Source organism: Rhipicephalus microplus, chromosome 6 (assembly GCF_043290135.1).
Source record: "Rhipicephalus microplus isolate Deutch F79 chromosome 6, USDA_Rmic, whole genome shotgun sequence".
Classification (NCBI taxonomy): Eukaryota; Metazoa; Arthropoda; class Arachnida; order Ixodida; family Ixodidae; genus Rhipicephalus; species Rhipicephalus microplus.
Window position 1 is genome coordinate 188,111,875 of NC_134705.1, and position 22,845 is coordinate 188,134,719.

The 22,845-nt window shown below is 49.5% G+C and overlaps 1 protein-coding gene across 1 annotated transcript in view; it reads right to left on the reverse strand.

Moving 5' to 3' along the window:
• Positions 1-614: 614 nt before the first annotated feature.
• The window catches only part of LOC119166986 (arginase-1), a 34,461-nt gene continuing 12,230 nt past the window's right edge, over positions 615-22,845 (reverse strand). Inside the window, exons 5-11 of the mRNA XM_075867953.1 lie at positions 21,697-21,874; positions 20,022-20,112; positions 7,503-7,559; positions 6,255-6,359; positions 5,524-5,600; positions 4,557-4,616; positions 615-904 (exon numbers count right to left, since the gene is read on the reverse strand). Of these exons, the coding sequence (XP_075724068.1) occupies positions 720-904; positions 4,557-4,616; positions 5,524-5,600; positions 6,255-6,359; positions 7,503-7,559; positions 20,022-20,112; positions 21,697-21,874 (753 nt within the window). The 3' untranslated portion in view covers positions 615-719. The remainder of the gene's footprint in view (positions 905-4,556; positions 4,617-5,523; positions 5,601-6,254; positions 6,360-7,502; positions 7,560-20,021; positions 20,113-21,696; positions 21,875-22,845) is intronic.

Here is a 22,845-nt window from a genome sequence, read left to right on the forward strand (position 1 = left end):
GAAGATATGGAAAGACAAAAGAGAGATTCCGCAGCTTATCGACGACGGAGACGACCATCGTCGCGATATGCCGTTATCTATTGTTATTCACACCCTTTATTTTTCACTACAGTATGCGTCAGCGTCGTGTAGAGTAGACTGGCGAAAATCTCAGTCCCTATATCTTGCGTGCAGATTATCATTTCAATGCCTCTGATGGTGAGAGTCACTCCATTCTTTCGGGTGCGTGCTGTGGTACGAGCCTTTGTTAGGGGAGTAAGAGCTATACGCAGCGATTGGCTTGATGCGCTCCGTTTGACTTACTGATCGAAGAAGCCATTTCATACCTTGATAATTGACTGGCTTAATAGTGAATAAGTGAGGATCACGATTGGTTGAGTGACTATAAAATATAGATGAACTGGCGAACGAGTGTGAGTGATATACTGACCCGTTGCGTCGGAAAGACAGAGTGAGGAAGTTATGGCTAAACGAATAACTTCTTGTGACAATGATTGATTTAATGATTCAATTGAAGCGCAAAATAAAGTTTCATGCCTGTTGACACTGATCCTTTTATTTTATATTTCCGGCAGCATCTTTGCCGTTATTGTAGCTTACCCCAATAATCATCATTTCATTTGAGTTGAGCCCGTTTATTCATTCCTTGTCTTGACGTCGTCAATGTCAGGTCGTCAATGTCAGCGAAACCGGACGTCGTCCGTAGGTTTCGTATGATTTTACTGGCAGGTAACGCAGCTCGGGTCGGTGACATTGGGGTCGTTCTCAAGCAGCAGGTTGCCGCCGCGTTGGCTGCCGAAAAATGAGTCGATGAGCCTCACTCCGCAGTCGACGGTGTTTCTGGCATCTTGCTCGCTTCCAAGCTCAGGATTGACTTCGGCCAGGTCAAGCACCCTCAGCTGACCTGCGACATTTTCATGCACAAACTGAACAAGTGGTGAAGCAATTGACAGAGCAAACACGAGGCGAAAGACACACCGTGGACGCGCACTGACTACCAAGTGATTATTTATTGAAGAAACCTAGAGTATATACAGAATAGAAATTATGATCCATTCATAAAGGGCTCAAATTTCCATCAATTAAGTTACTTCACGTATCTGACTTCTCTACAGCTAGCAGTCCCAGGCACGGCACGCTTACACACTGCTCGCATCTTTGGCCGCTATTAGTATTCTTTTCAAAAGCAGAGGTGAGCACTGACCTCAATGTAGCTGCGCCTCACCACGGAATCATATTCCTGGTCTACGAATAGAGCTAGTAAAGCAAACCAAATGAAAATGTGGTCCACAGACTTCTATTACAACTTAGTCCCACCACAACCACTCCAAAGCAACAAATGTCGCGAGACATAGTCTAGGGCAACGCTTTCATGTGATAAGATACCAAGGCCAATGATATTTCAGAGGACCCCTCAAAGACCTCGAGGTCGAAATTTAGTTCCGTTCTTGCAGCTGTGCTCGAGTCCACAACGAAACCACGCGAAAATTTTAAAATGCGAATGCATTTCTTAGTCGGGCTATGTCAGGCATCCGTGGGGGGGGGGGGGGGGGTTGGCGTGCCGGCAGGTTTTATCTCTTGGCATTCACTCCATCCAACACCACCTAGAACGTGGTGTTGTTCCATCTCCCATTGCAACAGCTGCGGACGGACGCGCTAGCTTATCCTCGCCCCTAGCAGCCGGAACATGTGATGTGAGAGTGTAGGAGAGGGTAAGCGCAGTGCTTCACCACTCCTATCACCATTCGCACTCTCTCCTCCCTGCACCTCACTCTCTACCGTTCTCTCTACCGTTCACTGGCTGGGCGCCTCTCAAGAACATCCGGAAACGTGTGCTGTAGCTTCACCACCTAGGCTGGAGACACCACTGTGAAACGCCAGCGCAGAGCGTAGAATGCTGGCGCCCCACTATCTCGTTCGCTGGCTGGGCCCCTCTCAAGGCCAGCGCCTCCTCTATAAAATAGAGGTGTCAAGGTGAATGCAGAAGTCGGTGAAAGCGAATGTTTGAGGGCAACGGTGCCCTCTCTCGGCGCAAAAAGTGAATTCGCATTTCCTCACGATTCCCTTCGGAAAGGTGGCGGCATTTTTTTTTGGGGGGGGGGGAATTGTGGCGTAATGGCGGAGTTAAACGCGTCTGATGGTAGAAACGCGACCCTCGCTCATTTCGCATTTTCCCTCGCTATGCTCCGTTCCGCGGCTCGTCTCTGCTCCTGGAAGAGTATTTCTCCTCGCTCTGCGAGAGAAAAAGCAGGGAGCACGGGAAAAAAAGCAGGTCGTTGCTGCGCATAACGGGATTAGATATCCCTGGTGACGTCACCACCTACGCTGGGCAGTGGGGATACCGAAAGGCCCGGAGAAAAATATGGGATTATTTTTCTTTTCGCGCACCTGCGGCATGTAGTGCTGCCGCGTATGGCCCTGTTGATGGCGACGGCACTCAGAACTCCATGCGCGTGATCCCGGTTAATGGAAGGCGTGATCATGGTCGAGTGCCTCCTCAGGCCGTAGTTATATGGACACTCTCGGCTGGATTTTGCCGCCGGCGTCGGCGTCATGCACCGTATATGTATACGTATCTATATATGTATGAAAGCGCAAGAAAGAAAAAAAAACAGAAAAAATGCCATTTGGCGCACGGAATTGAACATGAGACCTCTCCGTCGTGAAAGCGAGGCGTCAACCACTGAGCCACACCAGAAAACGATGTTCACCGTTCAAACGGCAAGCTATTCATAGCTGCAACTTACCGCTGCTGTGTTTTCGGCATTGCCAGAGAGATGGCGCAATGAGCGCACGTCGCCACATCGCACAGCGGCGCCCTCTCTATTCTCCTACGCGTACTTTGCCCGGCTTAGAGAAGGGAAGCTACGCTCCCTTGCGTGCCCTTATCTCGCGGTGGCGAGGAGGGAAGAATCGTACGCCTTGGCTGGCCTCGGAAGAGGGAGGAGGAGGAAGGGAGGCCTCGGGCTTTACGTGGAACGATTCTGCTGTAGTTACCGGGCGCACAAAGGTCAGTGCAATAATTGCAGTCTCCGTTCGCGAAAAGCGCGCGCTTTTCAGGCTTAGCGAAGTAACAAATGAGACGCTTATTCGCGTGCATCCGTACCTGTGAGTACGTTTCGTGCGTAATTTGTGGGCGAGGAACGCGTGGCACATTTCGATCTGCTTTCCCATCTGCGCGCGATCTTTCAAATTATTGCTATCACGTTCATGGCTTCGCCTTTGTGGCAAAGCTGTGACTTTCTTTAGTTATTCGTTCAATGGGGTATCTCTTGAAGTTCGCCTGAACACAATATATCTTTTCATTGGCGCATTTCTTCCTCTTTCTAGTCAGCCCCGCCGCGGTGGTCTAGTGGCTAAGGCACTCGGCTGCTGACCCGCAGGTCGCGGGTTCGAATCCCGGCTGCGGCGGCTGCATTTCCGATGGAGGCGGAAATGTTGTAGGCCCGCGTGCTCAGATTTGGGCGCACGTTAAAGAACCCCAGGTGGTCGAAATTTCCGGAGCCCTCCACTACGGCGTCTCTCATAATCATATAGTGGTTTTGGGACGTTAAAACCCCACATATCAATCCTTTTCTAGTCACTATTCCTTTCATAATTGTCTAGTGTTTAACACGGCTCCTTGCACTCACCTTTTTCCCTTTTCGCGTACCCTGCTCGCCGAGAAGCGTTCTGGATTAGTGTTACGTCAAGCCGTCTGTCATTACAATCATGAGCATCACCAATAAACCGACTGCTTTCACTTCTCTCAGAACAAAACTACGTTGATGGATGACGGGATACCGCTGCTACAATTCGAGCGATACACTTCATTAACGCGATAACGTTCAAAAGTTTGCTTAACAGAAAATCCGGCGTCGGCGTCGTTCGTTATAAGAGAGAATCAGCGTTTTGTGTGAAAGAAACTTCGAGAATGATAAAAATTAATAAATAAAAAATATTCGGTAAGAGTTTGAGTCAAACTAGGGCCTTCTAAGCGGCAAGCAGAAGTTTTACCATCATAGCACACCAGTTATTGATACCTCTTTCTTAAAATAAAAAAAAGTTTTTTGTCAAGTTATAAAAATGACAAGTATTAGTAGGAGAGTTTTTAACATGTAACATAGCGGAATCGCAGAATCGCGCCAAGCATCAAAACATGGAATCGTGGAACGAGTGAGTAGATTAAAGCTTTTCACATCTTACAAAGTGCGCAGGTGAACGTGGTTCTCTGCGGATGTGTAATGAGTACTTAACCAATTTGCAAAAGGAGAAATCACGGCGTAGTGGGCAACTGTACTTCACAACTGCATTTGGAGTAGGTACCCTAGGATATTTTGAAATGGCCGATTTTACGCTTCCAAATGTTCCTTTGTTTGCGGTACGGTTGAAGGCGATGCTTACGGAGGCACATTACGCTATCGCCCTCTCTAGCCTTGCAGACGAAGCTGAAAAGTCGCCCAGTTATATAGCGTTATCCTGGACGCTCTCGCTGAATGGTGCCGCGGAGGCCATGTGCGGCAAAGCCAAAGCTAATAAGTGTACAGACACCCTGGTACTGGACTTGGACGACTTACCAGACTTGCTCACTTCCTCCGCGATGACCAAGACTTCCCGGAGAGAGAGTCCTCCTAAAACTGTAAGAGGCAGGTAGGTAAAGTACCGAAGAAGTCATCCCCAGTTTTCATTGAGGGAGGATCACGTGCAGGTAAGATAGTAAAAAAAATAAAGATGAAAAAAAACGATTAACGAAATCCAGAAACTCGTTTTCGTGTTTGTCCCCGCGTATACGCTCCACCTCCTAGATATGCAGTTGGATACCTCCGAAGAAGATGAACGCCGTCCACGGCACTATACAAACAAGTGCATCACTAATATCGCTATTGCACCTGTGCATTGCTGTAAGGCCGGTTTATCGGCCATGATTGCGCGCATGTTTATCTCGTAGCAGAGTCGCCTTTTGAAACGGCTGACACGTAAATGACACGTCAGTAATCTCGGATTCTTGCTTCATGACTGCTAGCCCTTCAGGATGCAGCGTCCCGCTCCACTGCTTTTCTTGGTTGTCAAATATCTTTCGCTGAAGGAACGTAGTTGTTTCCTAAGTGCTCAAGGTTCAGTCTATAATTACTGTCGTTAATACTAGCACGGGCAGTAATCAATACTATACGTCCCAGAACCAAGCAGCCACAACCCCGAACTCGAACACGCCCTACACTGTTAATGTTCTCACGGCCAAATGCTGCACGCACTATGCGCAAACAATGCCGTAACTATCACAGATATAACGAAATATCGGCTATAACGAAGTCAATAAAAAGAGTGTTTTGCAATAGCTACAGTGTCATGAATAACCTTGGTAATTAACGTTTGGATATAACGAACTCATTTTCTTGTACTGTGCAACTTTGGTATGCGAGATTTGAGTGTACTACTACTGCCGTCAGTGTCACCACTATAATTATCAGCCCACTACGACAATCAGCCCCACTATTACTCCAGGTAGACTGGGAAATATTCGTCGTAACTGGTAAGAATGCTCACCGGGTGTTCCTGTGCTCGGCGCGATCATCCTGTCGATGGAGTCGATGTCATAGCTGATGTGCAAGGACTTCTCTCCCCTGCGACGAAACGAAGAAAAAAACTAGAAGCGCTTCAGCCACCGGACTTGTGAAAATCACACATACCAAACTGTTCGAGCTTAGATGACTGAAACAGATGAATGAATTCTTTAAACTATATTACGGTGACTACCCATTCCTAACCCATCATCTATATAACTATCGTAGTTATCAACCAGAAGCGCACGTCACCGTAGACGTGATCCATGCACACCTTACCTAGCGATAATGAAGTACACTTTTTCGCTTACCTTAACCGAAAAAAATAGCATAATTGAATTCATATCGTAATGTTGTAATGTTAGTGTTATGTTTTACTTCACCAAGTTTATTTTCACTTTTTGTACCATCTGTTGCCACCCCTGCTTGGTCCATGTGTCTGCGCAGTGTTCCATTAATAAAGTCAACAAAGTCTAATGAAAAAGCGTTCCTGTGGTATCTGCTACATTGCGAAAGTTGCGGTGTGCAACAATTACAACGAAGTGATTTTTGAGACGAACTATGTCGTAAGCCTCAAGCATTTAATTGTTATAGGAGTTCACTTGAGCACGATATATACGAATGCTCAAATTTCACAAAACAAAGCAAAACGCAAGTAACGTTACGAATTTTTTTTGTACCAGATAAACTTTTTTTTTGAAGACAGTGACCTACGTTGGGTTAATCTCCTTCAGTATCCTCTGCGCCACATCCCGGATCCCCAGGCGGTCAATGTCGGCCATGTCGTACGTCCTGATGCCCAGGTGGTTCATGAAGTACCTGCACATACCGTCGGCCGCGGACAGTTTAAATCGGCGATTGCAGTGTGTCCGCGATGAAGTTCGAAGGCTCCCAAGGTCGCTCAGTGGTAGCAGGAACGAAAGCAGGGAAATTTATCAAGAGCTCATATTTCTTCGTTAGGTAAAATCTTAATGAAAGCTAACAGACCGTGAAGTCACCCCGCCGCGGTGGTCTAGTGGCTAAGGTACTCGGCTGCTGATCCGCAGGTCGCGGGATCAAATCCCGGCTGCGGCGACTGCATTTCCGAAGGAAGCGGAAATGTTATTGGCCCGTGTGTTCAGATTTGGGTGCACGTTAAAGAACTCCAGGTGGTTGAAATTTCCGGAACCCTCCACTACGGCGTCTCTATTAATCATATTGTGGTTTTGCTATTAATCATATTGTGGTTTTGGGACGTTAAACTCGACATATCATTCAATCAATATGTAACCCAAAACACAATGGCTGCCATGGCATCAGGATGTGTGTCCGCCCTTGATATTTTTATGGATTTAGGTCACTGCATCCGGTGCTAGTCTTTTATGGGACGAACAGTTAGAAGAGAATATGTTCTGCCCCTGGCACGTGAGATGTGTGTATATATTCGCCTGATCTAGCTTCCCGGGGAAACGCTTCATCTCCACGTTTACTTTGTCTTAGATCGCGCGGAACGCTGACAGAACGCGACCAAGGCCGCGGCGACTGCATTTCCGAAGGAAGCGGAAATGTTATTGGCCCGTGTGTTCAGATTTGGGTGCACGTTAAAGAACTCCAGGTGGTTGAAATTTCCGGAACCCTCCACTACGGCGTCTCTATTAATCATATTGTGGTTTTGGGACGTTAAACCCGACATATCATTCAATCAATATGTAACCCAAAACACAATGGCTGCCATGTCACCAGGATGTGTGTCCGCCCTTGAGATTTTTATGGATTTAGGTCACTGCATCCGGTGCTAGTCTTTTATGGGACGAACAGTTAGAAGAGAATATGTTCTGCCCCTGGCACGTGAGATGTGTGTATATATTCGCCTGCTCTAGCTTCCCGGGGAAACGCTTCATCTGCACGTTTACTTTGTCATAGATCGCGCGGAACGCTGACAGAACGCGACCAAGGCCGAAACGACGACGTGACGTCACTTACCGCTCATAAGGGTCCACGTCCCTCAAACCAATGTAGGCCAGGTTGTCCTTGTAGACGCTGAAAACGTAAGCATAGTTGTAAGGCACGTTGGAATGTCTACGAGTATGTTGCCATATGAAGCGCCTACGAAGGCCTTGTTTCCAGTCATTTGTATTAGGGTAGAAGCGGAACCTGCATCGCGATACCGTTTAAAACAACAAATGCTCAATAATCCCCCTTCTATCCATTAGCGAGAGCCTCTCCTAGTATTCGCAACAAATGAAATGCTATAGTATACGCAAGCGCAAAGGAGCAACATGGCTGATAGAACCGGCGATGGCTACAGCGTGGTTTGTTTCAAACTCACGTCTACTTTGAGATCTGCCCCTCAAGAATTCGCTTGATGTCCACGCTCCTGCAGTGACTCTAAGGCCACGGAGAGATTTCGATTATGACTGAATGTGACTGCAAGTTAAGAAGAGAGCATTACATGCCTCATCAAAGGCCAGAACCGACCGTCCGTGACAATACGAGCGATAAAAAAATCTCGCGATGACGTCATCACACACCGCCATTACGTCATACATTGCCGTTATTTGCGACGTCATCACGATGTGACACAACGTGCCCCCTCACTGCGTCATCAAGTGACATCGTCGCTTACTGGGACGATCTGAGAGGCAATGAACACCAAGATGCACGGAAATCCTTCTGAGACGAGGGGGGGAAGAAGGATTGGTACATTGACTGAGCATTGATATTAATAAGGTGGTTCGCATTCGAGTCATTTTAGGCGAAAGCACAGGCTACTCTTGTTCTTATTTTACGTGTTCTGCGCTTCATCATCGGTGTCTTCATCCTCATTGCTGTTCTCTTTTTTCCTCTTTAACTCATATTTTCTATTATATGCAATTTATTGATATTGATATACGTATAATAGGAGGCCCCTCTGACAGTTGTTTAACTCCGGGACCTACTTCTGTACTACTATGAGTAAAGAATTGAAGAAAAAAAGTATCGAATTGTTCAACTTCACCGTATTGGTGGTTTCTGCCTTGCGGTGTCACGCGCTAACCCTAAATCGCACACCCCACACCGCTACGTCTTGCCACTCCTTCCAACCAGCCCGAACTCCCTCTTCCCCACACACGCAACCCCCACCACTCCAGTCCCACTGATGATGATGACGCTGTCACGTAGTGCCCTCTCTCGGCCAAGTCCCGATGATGATGACGCCGTCACGTAACGCCCTCTCTCGGCCACCCTCACAGGTCTCCACCCCCTCAAAATGTGAAGCCACCACTACACATCGCCTGCAGCGTCATGGTACAGTGTCAGCTGATCCGCGTGTCTCACACCGTGGCGACGACCTGTTTTGGGGTCCACTAGAACAAAGTCATTCTGTCCCACACGTCTCACTGCCCGAAAGGGACCGGAACGCCGGGGTGCAAGCTTCGAGGAGAAGCCCTTGGTGGCATCGCTGAGGGAGTGGATTTCGAGCAGAACAAGATCACCCTCCTGTATTGTCAGTGGCCGCCTGTGCTGGTCGTAGCGAGTCTTGTGAGCGCGCCACATGTGGTTTTGGTGTGTCCTGGAGAAGTCAAGCACCTCCTGCAGACACTTGGAGACCTCAGTAGCAAATGCACGGTATGCTGTCGCAGGAGGCTCCGCGTCGTCTTTGGCCTCAGCCTGTGTCCATGGGGTTCTCAGCTCCCGGCCATAACAGAGGAAGGCAGGCGTGTATCCCGTGACAACGCTTTCAGCCGTGCGCATGGCCAGGGCGATTTCAGGGATGTGCTGGTCCCAGTCTTTGTGGTTGGAACAATAAGCCCTAAGGCACTGCTTGATAATGCCGTTGTGGCGCTCCACCATTTGCCCGGCAGGGCGGTACGGAACAGTGTGTCGGTCTTGTATGCCCCAATGCTCAAGGAGGCCCTTCCACAACCTGCTTACAAATGGCTTTCCATTATCACTTGAAATGAAGACAGGTGTGCCATGTCTGCAAAAAACCTGGATCATGCAGGCCACCACACTTTTGCTGTTTGCTGCCCGCAATGGAAAAAGTTCAATGAACTTGGTGAACTTGTCAATCACCACGAGAAGGTACTTGTGGCGTCGAGGTGTCATAGGCAAGGGCCCAATTATGTCCACGCTGAGCTGTTCCATAGGGGCAGTGGCCCATTGACTGCTCATCAGCCCTTCTGGCTTCTGCCGGTGGGCTTTGGTGCGCTGACAAACCTGGCAGACTCGCACATACTTGGATATGTCCGAGCGCATACCCAACCACACGAAATTCTGAGAAACGCGTTTGAGGGTCTTAAAAAAGCCGGAGTGGCCGCTAATTGGGTGGTCATGGGACAGTCGCAGGACCAAGTTGCAGAGATGGTTTGGTAGCCAAGGTACTTTCTGTTCCCTCGGTGCTGTACAAGCAACCCACTCTCTTCCATCTCGGTCGTCTCCGCCAGGGCTTTTATCAAAGGTTGATCACTGTCAGTGGGTGGAAGCTTTCCTCCCTTCATCACAGTTCGTAGTTTTGACAGTATGGGGTCCTGCTCTTGTTCCTGGGCGAGGAGCCCTGCATCATTCAAGACAGTAGTGTCGTCCACTTCAGATGCTACAGCAGCTGCCTCAAAGCTGATTTGTGGGCTGGGCTCTGGAACAGCCATAGGGAACAGCGTCTCGTGTAGACTCGGGCTTGGAACTTCCTGGTGCTGAAGGGGAGCTCTGCTCAAGGCGTCGGCTGGCACATTTGCAAGACCCCGCCTGTGCTTGATTCTGCAGTTGAAACCTTGCAGCCGCAAAACCCAACGCTTTACACGTGGTAAGGCCTGGTCTGTGGTAAACATCCAGGATAGTGAGGAGTGATCACAGTGTACCTCAAACTCGGTGAACTCAAGGTATGGTCGGAACTTGTCCACTGCCCACACCACAGCCAGACACTCCCATTCTTGCACTGTATAGCGCTGCTCTGCCTCAGTGAGGACCCTGCTAATGAAGCTTATTGGACGCAGTTGAGCATCACTCTCGGCTGCCTGCAGAAGCACCGCTGCAATGCCGACTCCACTGGCGTCTGTTTCCACCACGAATGGTCTGTTGAGGTCCGGCAAGTTTACAACAACATCGTCGGCCAGGGACTGCTTAAGTGCTCTAAAGGCTTCCTCTTGCTGCAGCTCCCACCGCCAACGTTGCTTTTTCTTAAGGAGTTCTGTGAGTGGACGTGCAGTGATAGAAAACTGAGGTATGAACCCTCTGTAATAGCCTGCTAGTCCCAGGAAGGCCTGCAGCTGTTTGAGTGTTGTTGGTTGAGGATAGTCCAGCACCGCTCGCACTTTTTCCTTGTCCGGCCTACACTGCCCGGGCGATATTTCATGGCCAAGAAACTTAAGGTATTGACAGCACACGTGCACCTTCTCTGGGTTAATGGTCAGCTGTGCCGAACTTATCCGCTTCAACACCTCCCGAACATGCTCAAGATGATCCTCTAGGGTCTCCGAATACACCAGAACATCATCAAGAAACGCCATGGCAAACTGGTGATTAATTTCCTCCAGTAGTCGGTCCATGAGGGTTTGAAACGTGGCAGGACCTCCGGCAACTCCAAAGGGCATTCTCATAAACTCGAAGGTTCCCCGATGGCAAATGAACGCTGTCTTTGGAATATCTTGCTCTTGAACAGGGATTTGAAAAAAACCCTGTGAAAGATCAAAACTTGAGAACCACCTGGCTCGTCCCAGCTGTGCCAGCAACCAATCAGTCCTCGGCATGGGGTAGACTGGCACCTTAGTGCGTGCATTTAGCTGGCGGTAATCCACAGCCATGCGGTAGCCACCAGACTTCTTCTCAACCAGGACTGGAGCACTGGCATGCTGACTTTGGCTAGGGCGGATGAGGTTCTGTGCCAGCAGGTCTTGAATGCAGTTGTCCATGATGGCCTGCTTCTTGGAATTCACTGGTCGCAGTTTGCATCGAACAGGTGGGTTGTCTCCCGTGTCTATGCGATGCTCTGCCAGGGTTGTGCAGCCCGGAGTTGTGGTGAAGATTTCGCTGAACTCTTCTAAAATGTGTTTCATGCGTGGGTCTAGGTCCGACGAGTGGCCGGAAATTATCACATTGCAGGCTGCAGTCGCCTCCGGCACACTGGCACACACAGTGGCATCGCTCTCAGCAAAATTGCAGCGCAGACTGTCTCCAAAATCATCCACTGCCTCTGGCTGTTCCTTAACGGCCTTGACAAACGGCACAATTCTTTGTGGTTCTGTGCCGACAGTCCACCCACCAAGTGACACGTGCAGAGAGATGCCACTCACCGTCAGGAAATCCCTACCAAGGACAACGTCACGGCACAGGTCAGGAACGCACAAAAACTGCTGTCGGCGGCAACCGGCAGCCCACTCGATCTGGCACTTCAGAGACATGGTTGACTGCGACCAGCCTGATGCCAAACGCAGCACGCGTACGTCTGCCTTGGGTTTGGCTCCAGAAGCTTGGGCCGCCGCCACGGCGTGCGGTCCGAAGAAGCTTACACTTGAGCCTGTATCTAGCAGGGCCTTGAACGTCGACGACCCGATACGGACGTCCATAAGGGGCTCTTTGCCACCGGCTGTGGTCGCTACTTGGTGCGCACTGCCGTAGGTGCCCGCCGGGGCAGCACCTACCGCCACTGGTTTCCCGGGCACTGTGCTTGCAGGTGACCTGATCGGTGGCACCGGAAGCAAACGGGTGGCCCCATTCGTCGACCCGTGGCACAGTTACGAGATATGTGGCCGAATCCACCACAGCGATGGCACTGCACACGCATTGCTCCACTCGCGGGCTCCTGCCGCGGCATCGGTCCTGGCCCGTAGAGTGAGAACGGAGGCGCTGTGTCGCACGAGTACTGTCGGTCCCGGCAGTACGACGGGTCTAGCGCAGCTGGATGCAGTGGCCAGTGATAGGTCGGCGGTGCCGGTGGGGCAGCAGCAAACGAAACGAACGACGCCGTCGCCATAGTGTTCGGCTGCGGCAGTGAGCGATGGTCGGGGGCCTGGCTAGGGCGGAACGCCAGATCTCTGGCTACTTGGTTGCTCGGAAGTGGCGGTGGTCTGTACTGGAGGCGACGCCAAGCCCGCTCCATTAGGCCGTCGGCTGCCTTCACCAACTCGGCGAGGTCGTTGTAGGCATGCCCCTCCGCCAAATCTTGCAACTGAGGGTGCATCTGCCTCAGTACGCGCTGCACCTTCTCGGCTTCGGAGACCTCTTCCCCGATGCGGTCGTAAAAAGTAGCGATGGCATATATAAACTCTTTCAAATTTTCTTTCGGGTGCTGCGTGCGCTGTTCGAGCTCCGCCTTCAGGTGACGCTTCGCGTCAATCGACGAGAACTCGGAGCGGAAGGCGGCGGTGAATTGCTCCCACGAGTCGAACCCGCGCACGAACCGCCACCACAACTTCGCGCCACCCTCGAGGGCAGCCGGTACCACGTGTGTCAGTCGCTTATCGGCGGCGACCCTCGTCACGAGGCAGAAGTTCTCCAAACGTTCAAGAAACTCCTCCGGCGACTGCAAGTCTCTAGCACCGGAGTAGCGGGGGAGGTGCGCAGCGGCGAGCCGAGGCGCAGAGTCGTCGGTGGCCCGAGGGACCGCGCCAGTGTTAGCGGCCCCAGTCCATGCTCCCACGTGCGGAGCCGTGGGCAGCGGCGTCGCCATCACTCGATCGCGCACGACCGCCGCGATTCGTTCGCGCTCCATAGCGGAGCCGTCGGTGCCCAGCAACAGCTCTTCAACGAGACCTTGGAGCCTAGGCATGTCGTCCGCTGCCGTTGTCGGGCCTGAAGCCATCCCGGACGAGCCCCCACTTGTCACGCGCTAACCCTAAATCGCACACCCCACACCGCTACGTCTTGCCACTCCTTCCAACCAGCCCGAACTCCCTCTTCCCCACACACGCAACCCCCACCACTCCAGTCCCACTGATGATGATGACACTGTCACGTAGTGCCCTCTCTCGGCCAAGTCCCGATGATGATGACGCCGTCACGTAACGCCCTCTCTCGGCCACCCTCACAGCGGCAAAAGTAACCCCATAGTGGTGGTAGAAAACATTAATCTATTTACAGTGAGAGATAATGATGGGGCCATAGAAATTTCTGAAGTTAACCAGAGAGGACGCTGGCGCTGCGATCGTTCAGCCACCATGAGAATGATGGGCAGTACACGGATTTGCCTACGTGCCTGCGGCTTCAAACGCACTTGCAGACTTGTTTATTGCTGCGTTGTTATACTGTTCCCAATAATTGAACGAATATTTGCGAGCTTCGTGACCCGATTTTAACTGGTGAGCCGAAAAGGTCAAGGCGGTAAACTACAACTGCTGAACGTTTGCTTGATAATCGTCTCGCCATAAAGCGGCTCCAGGCGACGCGAAGTCAGACGGGGCTGAAAGAGATAGACAAATTTGTGTACTACCCATCATTCCCTTGGTGACTGAAGCGCCGTGCGTTGCAGCTCCCATAGACGCTATAACGCCCGAGTGCCCTCTGGTGTATTCGGAGAAAACTCTAAGGATGGCGCCATGGCCTCCGAGATGACGGGCGCCACGCCGCGCTCTCACCATCTCGGAGGCCATGATTGAGCGAGTAGGAAGGGCCCGCCCTTCACAAACACTATAAGAGATCCCGGTAGCCGCCGTGGCAACCCGGGCTATAGCCACCAATGCCTGTTGGGCATGGAAGTCGGCGGGCATTGAAGTAACTTGATCTCTTATTATAGTTACAGTATTAAAGAGGGCGCATGCTACAATTTAACGTCCGTCACCTCAACGAATCTGGACTGTTTCATTATGTTTTACAAAATAACTCGTCCTTACAGCAGTTGCCTGACATGGCTCGCCGACGACGCAGCATTTTCGAAGAGTTTTCAAGTATAAGCGGCCTCAATGAAAAACCTCCGGAGTTCTCCGCAACACCTCCGACGACTTTATTCCGAGCGCTGATCTCGATGGACTACAACGGAAGCGTCAAAAGCGAACGCGGCCGACCCGATGCATGTCGTGGTCGAACTGCCATCGTTCGTCGAGGTCGAAGTGGGACCGGTAGTGGTGTTCCAGGACGTGCTCCAAGACTCGCTCGCCGATCCGGTCTGGGGCGGCAACTCGAACGTCGTGCTCCAAGTCTCGGTCCGAGTCGTGTTCCAAGACGCTGTCGAAGTTCCGGTCGGGTTCTCAGCGGAGATCACCTCGGCAGGAGTGCTCGAACTCACGTTTGATGTCGTGCTCGAAGTCGTGTATGAAGTCGTGTACGAAGTCGTGTGCGTAGTCGTGTGCGATGTAGTGTTAGAAGTCACATTGGAAGTCTTGTTGCGTTGACCGCTCCCGCTAGTGTTCAAAACAGCGACCACGTTTGAGCATGTGGAGACCTGGTTCGTGCTTGAATCCACGTTCACAACTGTACTGCAAGCATCGTCGGAAGCGTTTGCCGGAGTGCCTCCGCTGGCCACCGTCGTAGTTAGGGTACTCGTCGGAGTCGCAGCTGTAGTCGAAGACGAAGCCACCGCCGGAAGATCTGTCGTTGAAGACATTGCCTCCCCACTGACAGTCTTAACGGCATGCGTAGTTCTGTTGAAGACCAGCACCACACATGATTCGGCGCTTACACGGTTCAGTAGAGATGCACGTGATGTACCTTACTTTGGAAAATCTCGCTACCGCATGCTACTTCGGCCAAAATCAAGCTGAAGTGTCTTCGATGGTAACTGTGAGTCGTAGTACACTCACATGGAACGCTTCAGGCATGCAGACTTGATGATTAATGATGATGATGACAACTAAGAAAAAGAAGATCGCCGAATGATTGGCCGAGGATGGGTCTAGAGTCAAGTGGGTCATATGGTCTGAAGTTATTTTCAAAATCCCACTAGTGGTTACAGCGTCGTCTAGAAAGAAGTGACATTGCTAGAAACGTGACACGTACTCGCAGGACATGCCAAAAAAAGTACAGCAAAAATTTCAAATAAATTTCTAAAAAGAGCAGCAAATTAAGGGCGACCTTCAATAAAACGTAGGAGGAAAGTTGTACTATAATATATAACACAAGACAGGTCATGAATGAGAATTACGAATTTGTGAAATATTTTGTGGCTTGTGGGAGCACAGCGTCTTTCTCCAATGGCTTCGAATCTTCGAAGCTTGAAGCTTCGAACGCCCTTCTAGCTTCGCTTACTGTTATGCTTTGCCGTTTGTTTCGGATAAAAGAATGGGTCGTTCAGAGATTTCTCACCAGGTTTGCTTTACTGATACTGGAAGGTTAAGGTAATGAAGCGGAATTGCTGCACGTTTGCTCAACTTCGTCTCGAGACAAAGTGAAAATAGGCCATACGAAACCAAACGGAGCAGAAAGAACGAAGTTTAGAGAAATTCGTGTACTACCCACCATTCCCATGCTGGCTGTAGTGCCATGCATTGCAACTGTCATAAACACTAGCGCCAGAGTTTCCCCTATAGCGCAACTACGGGAAACACCATGGTTTCAGAAGCATGCAACTTTCGCAATTTTAGTTATACCATAGGAATGCGTTCTTTGTTATTTATGTGGCATATGTTACTTTGGACCTTGTTTATTTTACACTAGTTTTGAGCATTCCTAGCCTTGTTTCAGGTCTGTATACTTATCCCTACGCGACCACGCAAAGATTATTCTTGCAAGAAACCATTGCATGAATAATTAGTTTTACAATTAATATGTGATCCCCTCTCCTCTACTTATTCGCGTCTTGGCAAATCCCCAAGAGGGGTGTGAGCCATACCTTTACATCATCATCATCATCATCATCATCATTATCATCATCATCAGTGGCTGGACGAGCAGCCCTGGACTGCTATGCACATGTAACGCCGTACAGGTCGCGGGCTCGAATCCCGGCTGCAGCAGCTGCGTTTCCGACAGAGGCGGAAATGCTGTAGGCCCGTGTGTTCAGATTTGGGCGCACGTCAAAGAACCCCAAGTGTACGAAATTTCCGAAGCCCTCCCCTACGGTGTCTCTCATAATCATATGGTGGTTTTGGGACGTTAAACTCCACATATCAATAAATCAAATTGAAACGCCGTAATACGGAAAGATGGGCTAGTTGCGCTAGTGCTTCTGTTCCTTTCGTCTGTGTCCTCGCGTGTGCGCGATAAAGCTTCAGCATGCACTTGAAACGTTGTAAAACCTTATTTAAACAGTGAACGTATTATACACACATCAACATATTTTTCTAGCTTCTTTTCACACTGCTGTTACCTCTTCTTTATCATGTTGGTTAATGGGGTAAAAGCGGTAATATGCCCGCAGGGGCGTCGCCGGGGGGGGGGGGGCATTAATGTTTCTTATTATACCGAACCCGTGCACCCACCCTTCAAACTTTGTTCGCTCGCCATAGTACAATGAGTGAAAAATTACCATTACAAAGAGGCGCCACCCACACCTTCCTACGAAACCAAGAAGGTGCCTAGCTACTCCCCCCCCCCTAAAAAAATTCTCGCTATGTCCCTGCATGCCTGCCACTCGCGTCTTCGCGTTTCGTCAGAGACACTCAAGCGCGAAGAGCGATACTACACATAATGGAAGTTGTGTTGCGAATTTCACTGCGTCTTGTCATCGAAAGATTATACACTCACTTCGGCCGGGCAAGACGGCATTGCAATCGCCTGTCCTCTCAACAGCATTGATAAGAATAGCGCCAACATAACGGATCAGTGCTTGGAGGAAAGCAGCTAGACAAGAAAACGAGACAGGGATTGCTCGAAAAAAAAAAAAAAAGATGCCGCAATGTTTGCGAAGGCGACCTACTACATACACGAAGAATGAGATGTATTCAGCCCCGCTGTGGTGGTCTAGTGGCTAAGCTACTCGGCTGCTGACCCGCAGGTCGCGGGATCGGATTCCGGCTGCGTCGACTGCATTTCCGGTGGAGGCAGAAATGTTGTAGGCCTGTGTGTTCAGATTTGGGTGCACGTTAAAGAACCCTAGGTGGTGGAAATTTCCGCAGCCCTCCGCTAGGGCGTCTCTCATAATCATATAGTAGTTTTGGGACGTTAAACTCCAAAATCAATCAATCTAAGCGATGTTTTCGGATGGGTATTCATAACGTAATCTGCAATAAAATTTGGCGAGACTTTAAGGCTATTGAAATAAACGAGTTACACAGAGACCAGCGTTGCACAGTTTCTGTCCTAAAAAAATTCACATTCGGCCGTATCGTATTGGTCTGTGCTTTTTTTTTAATTTGTTGATAACGCACGTTTCATTGTGCCCATGGTAAGATGGCGCAGGTACTGCTTCATTTGCATGAGAGCACTTCCGATGTAGCCCATATATTTAAGGCTTCCTAGCCCAATCCCGCGTCATGAATGAGTTCACGAATAGTAGCGACGCAGAGTACTGCATGCGTGCTATACAATGGGAGATGTGCGAGCTGGCCCTGCATTTCGCGTATGTTCAGAAAGAAATTATTATCAGAGGCGGTGGATATCAATAACATTTCAAGAGAATATTTTCTAGCTGGCGATACATTTACAAGGATGACGAAACAAACTTCATTCACATGGACCTAAAATATGAAATGAGGCGGAAGCAACATGTAGAAACGATTGATTGACCCTTTTAACCATGCGCTACCCACCATATGAGATGTTCCACACATGCACAGTCACAGCAGAAAAAAAATCACAGCATATCCACGGAGTGAATGATGTTGAGTGGGGCGAAGCGTCCATCCGTGCTTCCATCCGTCCGTTATTTCTTGCTTGTTTCCGTCCGTACGTGCGTCCACACGTGCGTGCGTGCGTCCGTCCGCTCAGGCGTCCGTCCATCTATTGAACACTCCAAGTACCGCCATCTCGCATCTTTTCATCATATAAAAGTACCGCCATCCAGCGGACATGTCAAGGACTAAACTAGAGGTGGCTATCTACTACTACTACTACTACTACTACTACTACTACTACTACTACTACTACTACTACTACTACTACTACTACTACGTACATCGGGTACACACGACCCATGGCTTAGGAACCTTCACCTCTAAAAGGGTTGATGATTTTTAGAGCACTGTGCACTAGAGGAGAGGAATGTGTTAAGAACGTTCGACGATTTAGTGTACGCCGTGCTCTATATATTACGGGAGAGCAGTCAGCTGTCCCAGCACACAAGAAATTCGAAAAAACCTCGAATGACCGTAATTGCATAATGTATAACATTGCACCACAAAACAAACCACTCACAAAGCGGAATAACTGTGTTATACGCAGCCACCAATGTTACTCTGGTTATTCTAGCAATCATCAACAAAAGCAGGTTTAAGCTCACCCTAAAAACAGTGCACTGGTCTAGCACTGAAAAGACAATCCATTTTGTCATTGATTCTTTATTGTAAACTTTTCGCAGTTTTTTTGTTTAATCTGTTGACTAATATGTGACTGGAGCCTGCATTACGTTCGTGTAAAACGGTGCCACGTTAAGTATTCTTTCAGTACTAAAAGTCACACGGTTCATCATGTATTCGAATCAACGCGGCCTGTAAAAAAAAAATGCTGGAGTGAAAGCTCCCGCAATAGTTTGCCAGCTGTAGTGAAGCCAGCTTTTGCCCTCCAAAGATCTCAGAAAGATGATATTTCCTGGCGGTGCCCACTTGGACGGCAAGTGGATTTTGTTTGTTATTCTAAAGGCTACGTTAGTTATAAATTACAATATAGTTGTTCCCGAAGAAACTAATTCGCAGAGACTACTATCGGCGAGTTAATCGCCATTAAAATTTGCCTTGAATTCGAGGCTTACTAAACAAAACTTGCAACACAAGGACGCACTTTGAGCACTTTTTGACCCGAAAAGATTGCCTTGCTAAACTGGTTGGGCGTGCGAGAAAAACGCTCCTTCTCAATCGCCGAATGCCAACAGCTAATCATGCCCCTAGTAAGATGGCTGCCGCAGCCGCCATCTTACGGTTGCCACGGCTTCACTCGTGGGCAAGGATCTCCCCTCCAGCATTTTTTTTATACCTCCTCGATTCGAGTGAGACGGCACGAACGCAAATGCCGTCCTCTTCCTATCAGTCAATTCATCATCATCATCATCATCATCATCATCATCATCATCATCAGACTGAGTGCGTCCACTACAGGACAAATGCCTCTCGTGTTTCGCCGATCAATCCGTTTCTATGCTTGCATGCGGCCAGGATATCCCCGAAAACTCAATACCAATAGTCTGCCTAACTTCCTGTTTTGCCATCACACGCTCGACTTATCTTGAAATTCACTGTTACTCTGAAGACCAGTAGTTATCTTGCCCAACGCATGTCTTGTTTCGGTGCCACATGCCCTTGCTAACGCCCATTTCTTATGTTGAGTCCGACTAAGGCGTCCTTCACAGCCGTTGATTGCTATGTCCCTGTGCTCTAGGTATTAAACGTATGATTTGATGAACGTTCAGGCATTGGAAAGCCTAGATGCGAGGCATCGTACTTGCTTTAAATATCGGCCTGTTCCCCCCATCTGTCCATCAATACACGCACATCACTCACTCACCACGGCTCCACCCATTCGAATCCCTTGGGCTTCACGACGTATGGCGCCATCTCGTGGACGAGAAAGGAGAGGGGCATGCCATGCATGTTGCCTGTTTCGGGAAGAGGGAAAGGGAAGAGACACGGGAGATATAGCTGTCACTTCAGGTTTGCATGACGACGTAATGTGCAGCTATAGACAGCGTCATCTTGTAATCGAATGTACTCAAAGCAAAAAAAAAAGGTCACAGTTTCACCGCAATGGCGAATCAATGAATGCGATAGCAAGAAATTGGCATGTCCCACCAAAATTGCCAAGCAGGTCGAAATGTCCACCGCACTGGTCTACGCACAAATGACACACGAAATCAACACACGCAGTACGAGGGCGAACTAACAACGTTCCCAGTTGGACACTTTAAGCGCTCCTCAACTACCCAACAAAATATGAACGAGCGCATCATTCTCTCCCACCATTTTCCGCCTTTGCGGCAGAATTTGGGATGCCAGCTGTTCAGGTGACGTAAGGACAAAAAAAAAGCTCTCGGTCGGTCGACATATGAGAGATATCTGTTGTGAATTATAGCCCACCCTGCTCAGCCCTGCAGTCGCATGCCCACTCTGCCTTGTCTCGCATGATAATTATGCGAGATAGAAATTGGTTTCACTGCGTTCTCGGCGTTTGCGACTGCACAGGCCGAGATAGCAGCGTGGAGTTGAAAGACGCGAACTTCTTACCGGCTCAACACTTCCTGCTGGCATTCAACGTGCTTTCTGAAGGAATAAGTGGCAAGGAGGAGAGAGTGGAAGGGTAGCAAACGCGAGAAAGAAACTGATGTATCCACTGAACTCGAGGTGTTTCGGGGGCCCCTTAGCACACTGCCCAAACAAAAATGACACCCGAAACGTGCTCACAGGTACGCGCATAGGACGAGGCGCCACAGTTCTTACTTCACGGTGTTTGAAGGCGCGCTCTTTTAGGCAGCGACCCAAGTAACATTCGTACGCTCGGTAACTACAACGGAATCGTTCCGGTGAAAGCCCAAGACGGGCCCGAAGTGCTGCCTTCTGGCTACGCCACTGCCGCGGTGCGAGTAGCGACTTCCTGTGGGTGAATCCCACTACGATCTACGACGGCCCCCGGACTCGAAACCCAGGAGTGAGAACAACTTCGCCGTTAGAAAAAAAAAGTGCCGCCATATCCACGAAGTGAATGATGATGAGTGGGCGAAGCTCTGGAGGAAAACCTGGTAAACCATGAATCTTCCGTACATTTTGCCTACTGGATTTTATTACAATGCTCCCCCAAGCGTACGTCGCCGCACTAAATCGAACGATTGCCTTCCACCAATGACACGTGCCATATGTGACATCATTCCTATTTTATAACATCTCGCATCTTTCATCATCAACTACAAGTACCGCCGTCTAGTTTATAACATCTTGCATCTTTTCATCATCAGCTACAAGTCCCGCCATCTAGTGAGCACTGAAAGAACTAAACGAGAGGTGGCTACATGCAGGAGACGGTGCCGCCATCTAGTGAACACTGCAAGAACTAAACGAGAAAAGGCGACATACAGGAGACGGTACCGCCATCTAGTGGACATTGCAAGAACTAAACGAGAGGTGGCTACATACAGGGGACGCACAGCCCACGCCTTAAGGAGCTTCGCCCCTAAAAAAAAGCACCATACCTGACGTAGAAGAGCTGGGCGTGTTGATGTCGCCGTGCGCGTCTATCCAGATGAGGGCCACCTCCGTGTCCACGGACTGCGAGTGTCCGATGACCGAGCCGATGGACATCGTGTGGTCTCCGCCCAGGTTCAACGAGACCCGGCCCGAGCCGAGCACCTCCACCACCGCATCGCGTACCTGTAACGAGAAGAGCTCACTGGCACTGGGTGACAACTACCACGGCCACAACAGTCAGTTACAGTAATGTCCAGTAATGTCGAAAGTTGGGACGAGTTGGTGATAGTTCATGATTACTTATGAAGCAGCGCCCGAAGACAATCACAAAAAGGAACGATAGGGACACCGCTGCAGCAGATAGGGACCGCAGTCAGTTACAGCCTAACGAATGAGTGGTTCTTGAAGAATAGAAAAGGGGACCTAATTTCTGTCTGCCTAATTAACGATACGGCGCAGTGCCTTGTAGATGATGGGAGAAGGGGGATGAAAATATTAGCAGGGGGAGAAAGTTGAGTAACAAGGAGCACTCAGCGCACACATGTGAAGAAAGAGGAGAGGAGAAATAGTAAAGATGGAGGACACGGTCGAAGAAGTCCGAGCACGGACACAATTCGGCGAGAGCTATACACGGCGCCAGATCGCGGACGGCGAGCCAATCAGCGAGAGCTACGCTGGCGTCGGAGATCACGGGCGACATAATGGTTCAGCACGGAATGTGCAAGCGAGTCGGTTGCAGCCTAAGAATAAATACAAGCATCGCCCGCAAAACTTCGGTGCGCCTGTCAATCACGTATGTACGAGAGTCACGAGAGATCGTTCCCTTTCTTTCCACGGATGCGTACTTTCTTTCTGCGCCAATGTGAATACCACGCGCACCGAAAGCTAAAGGTTACTTTTTATCCCTAAAACATGACCTTTGGCGATAGGCGGTTAGGCCAAAGTCTCTGATGAAAATTGCTAGGGCTGTAAAGTTTTTTTATATATAAAACGAACGACACGAGTAAGCTTCTCTGTTGTGAACACCAACCATCAGAATTACGCGAAAACGAAAACTGTTTGACGTTCTAAAAAAGTCGGTTTCGGTGCAACCCATCGGACTGGTATACGCTGGGATATTTCGAAACCATACGAAATATAGTGAACACGATCGA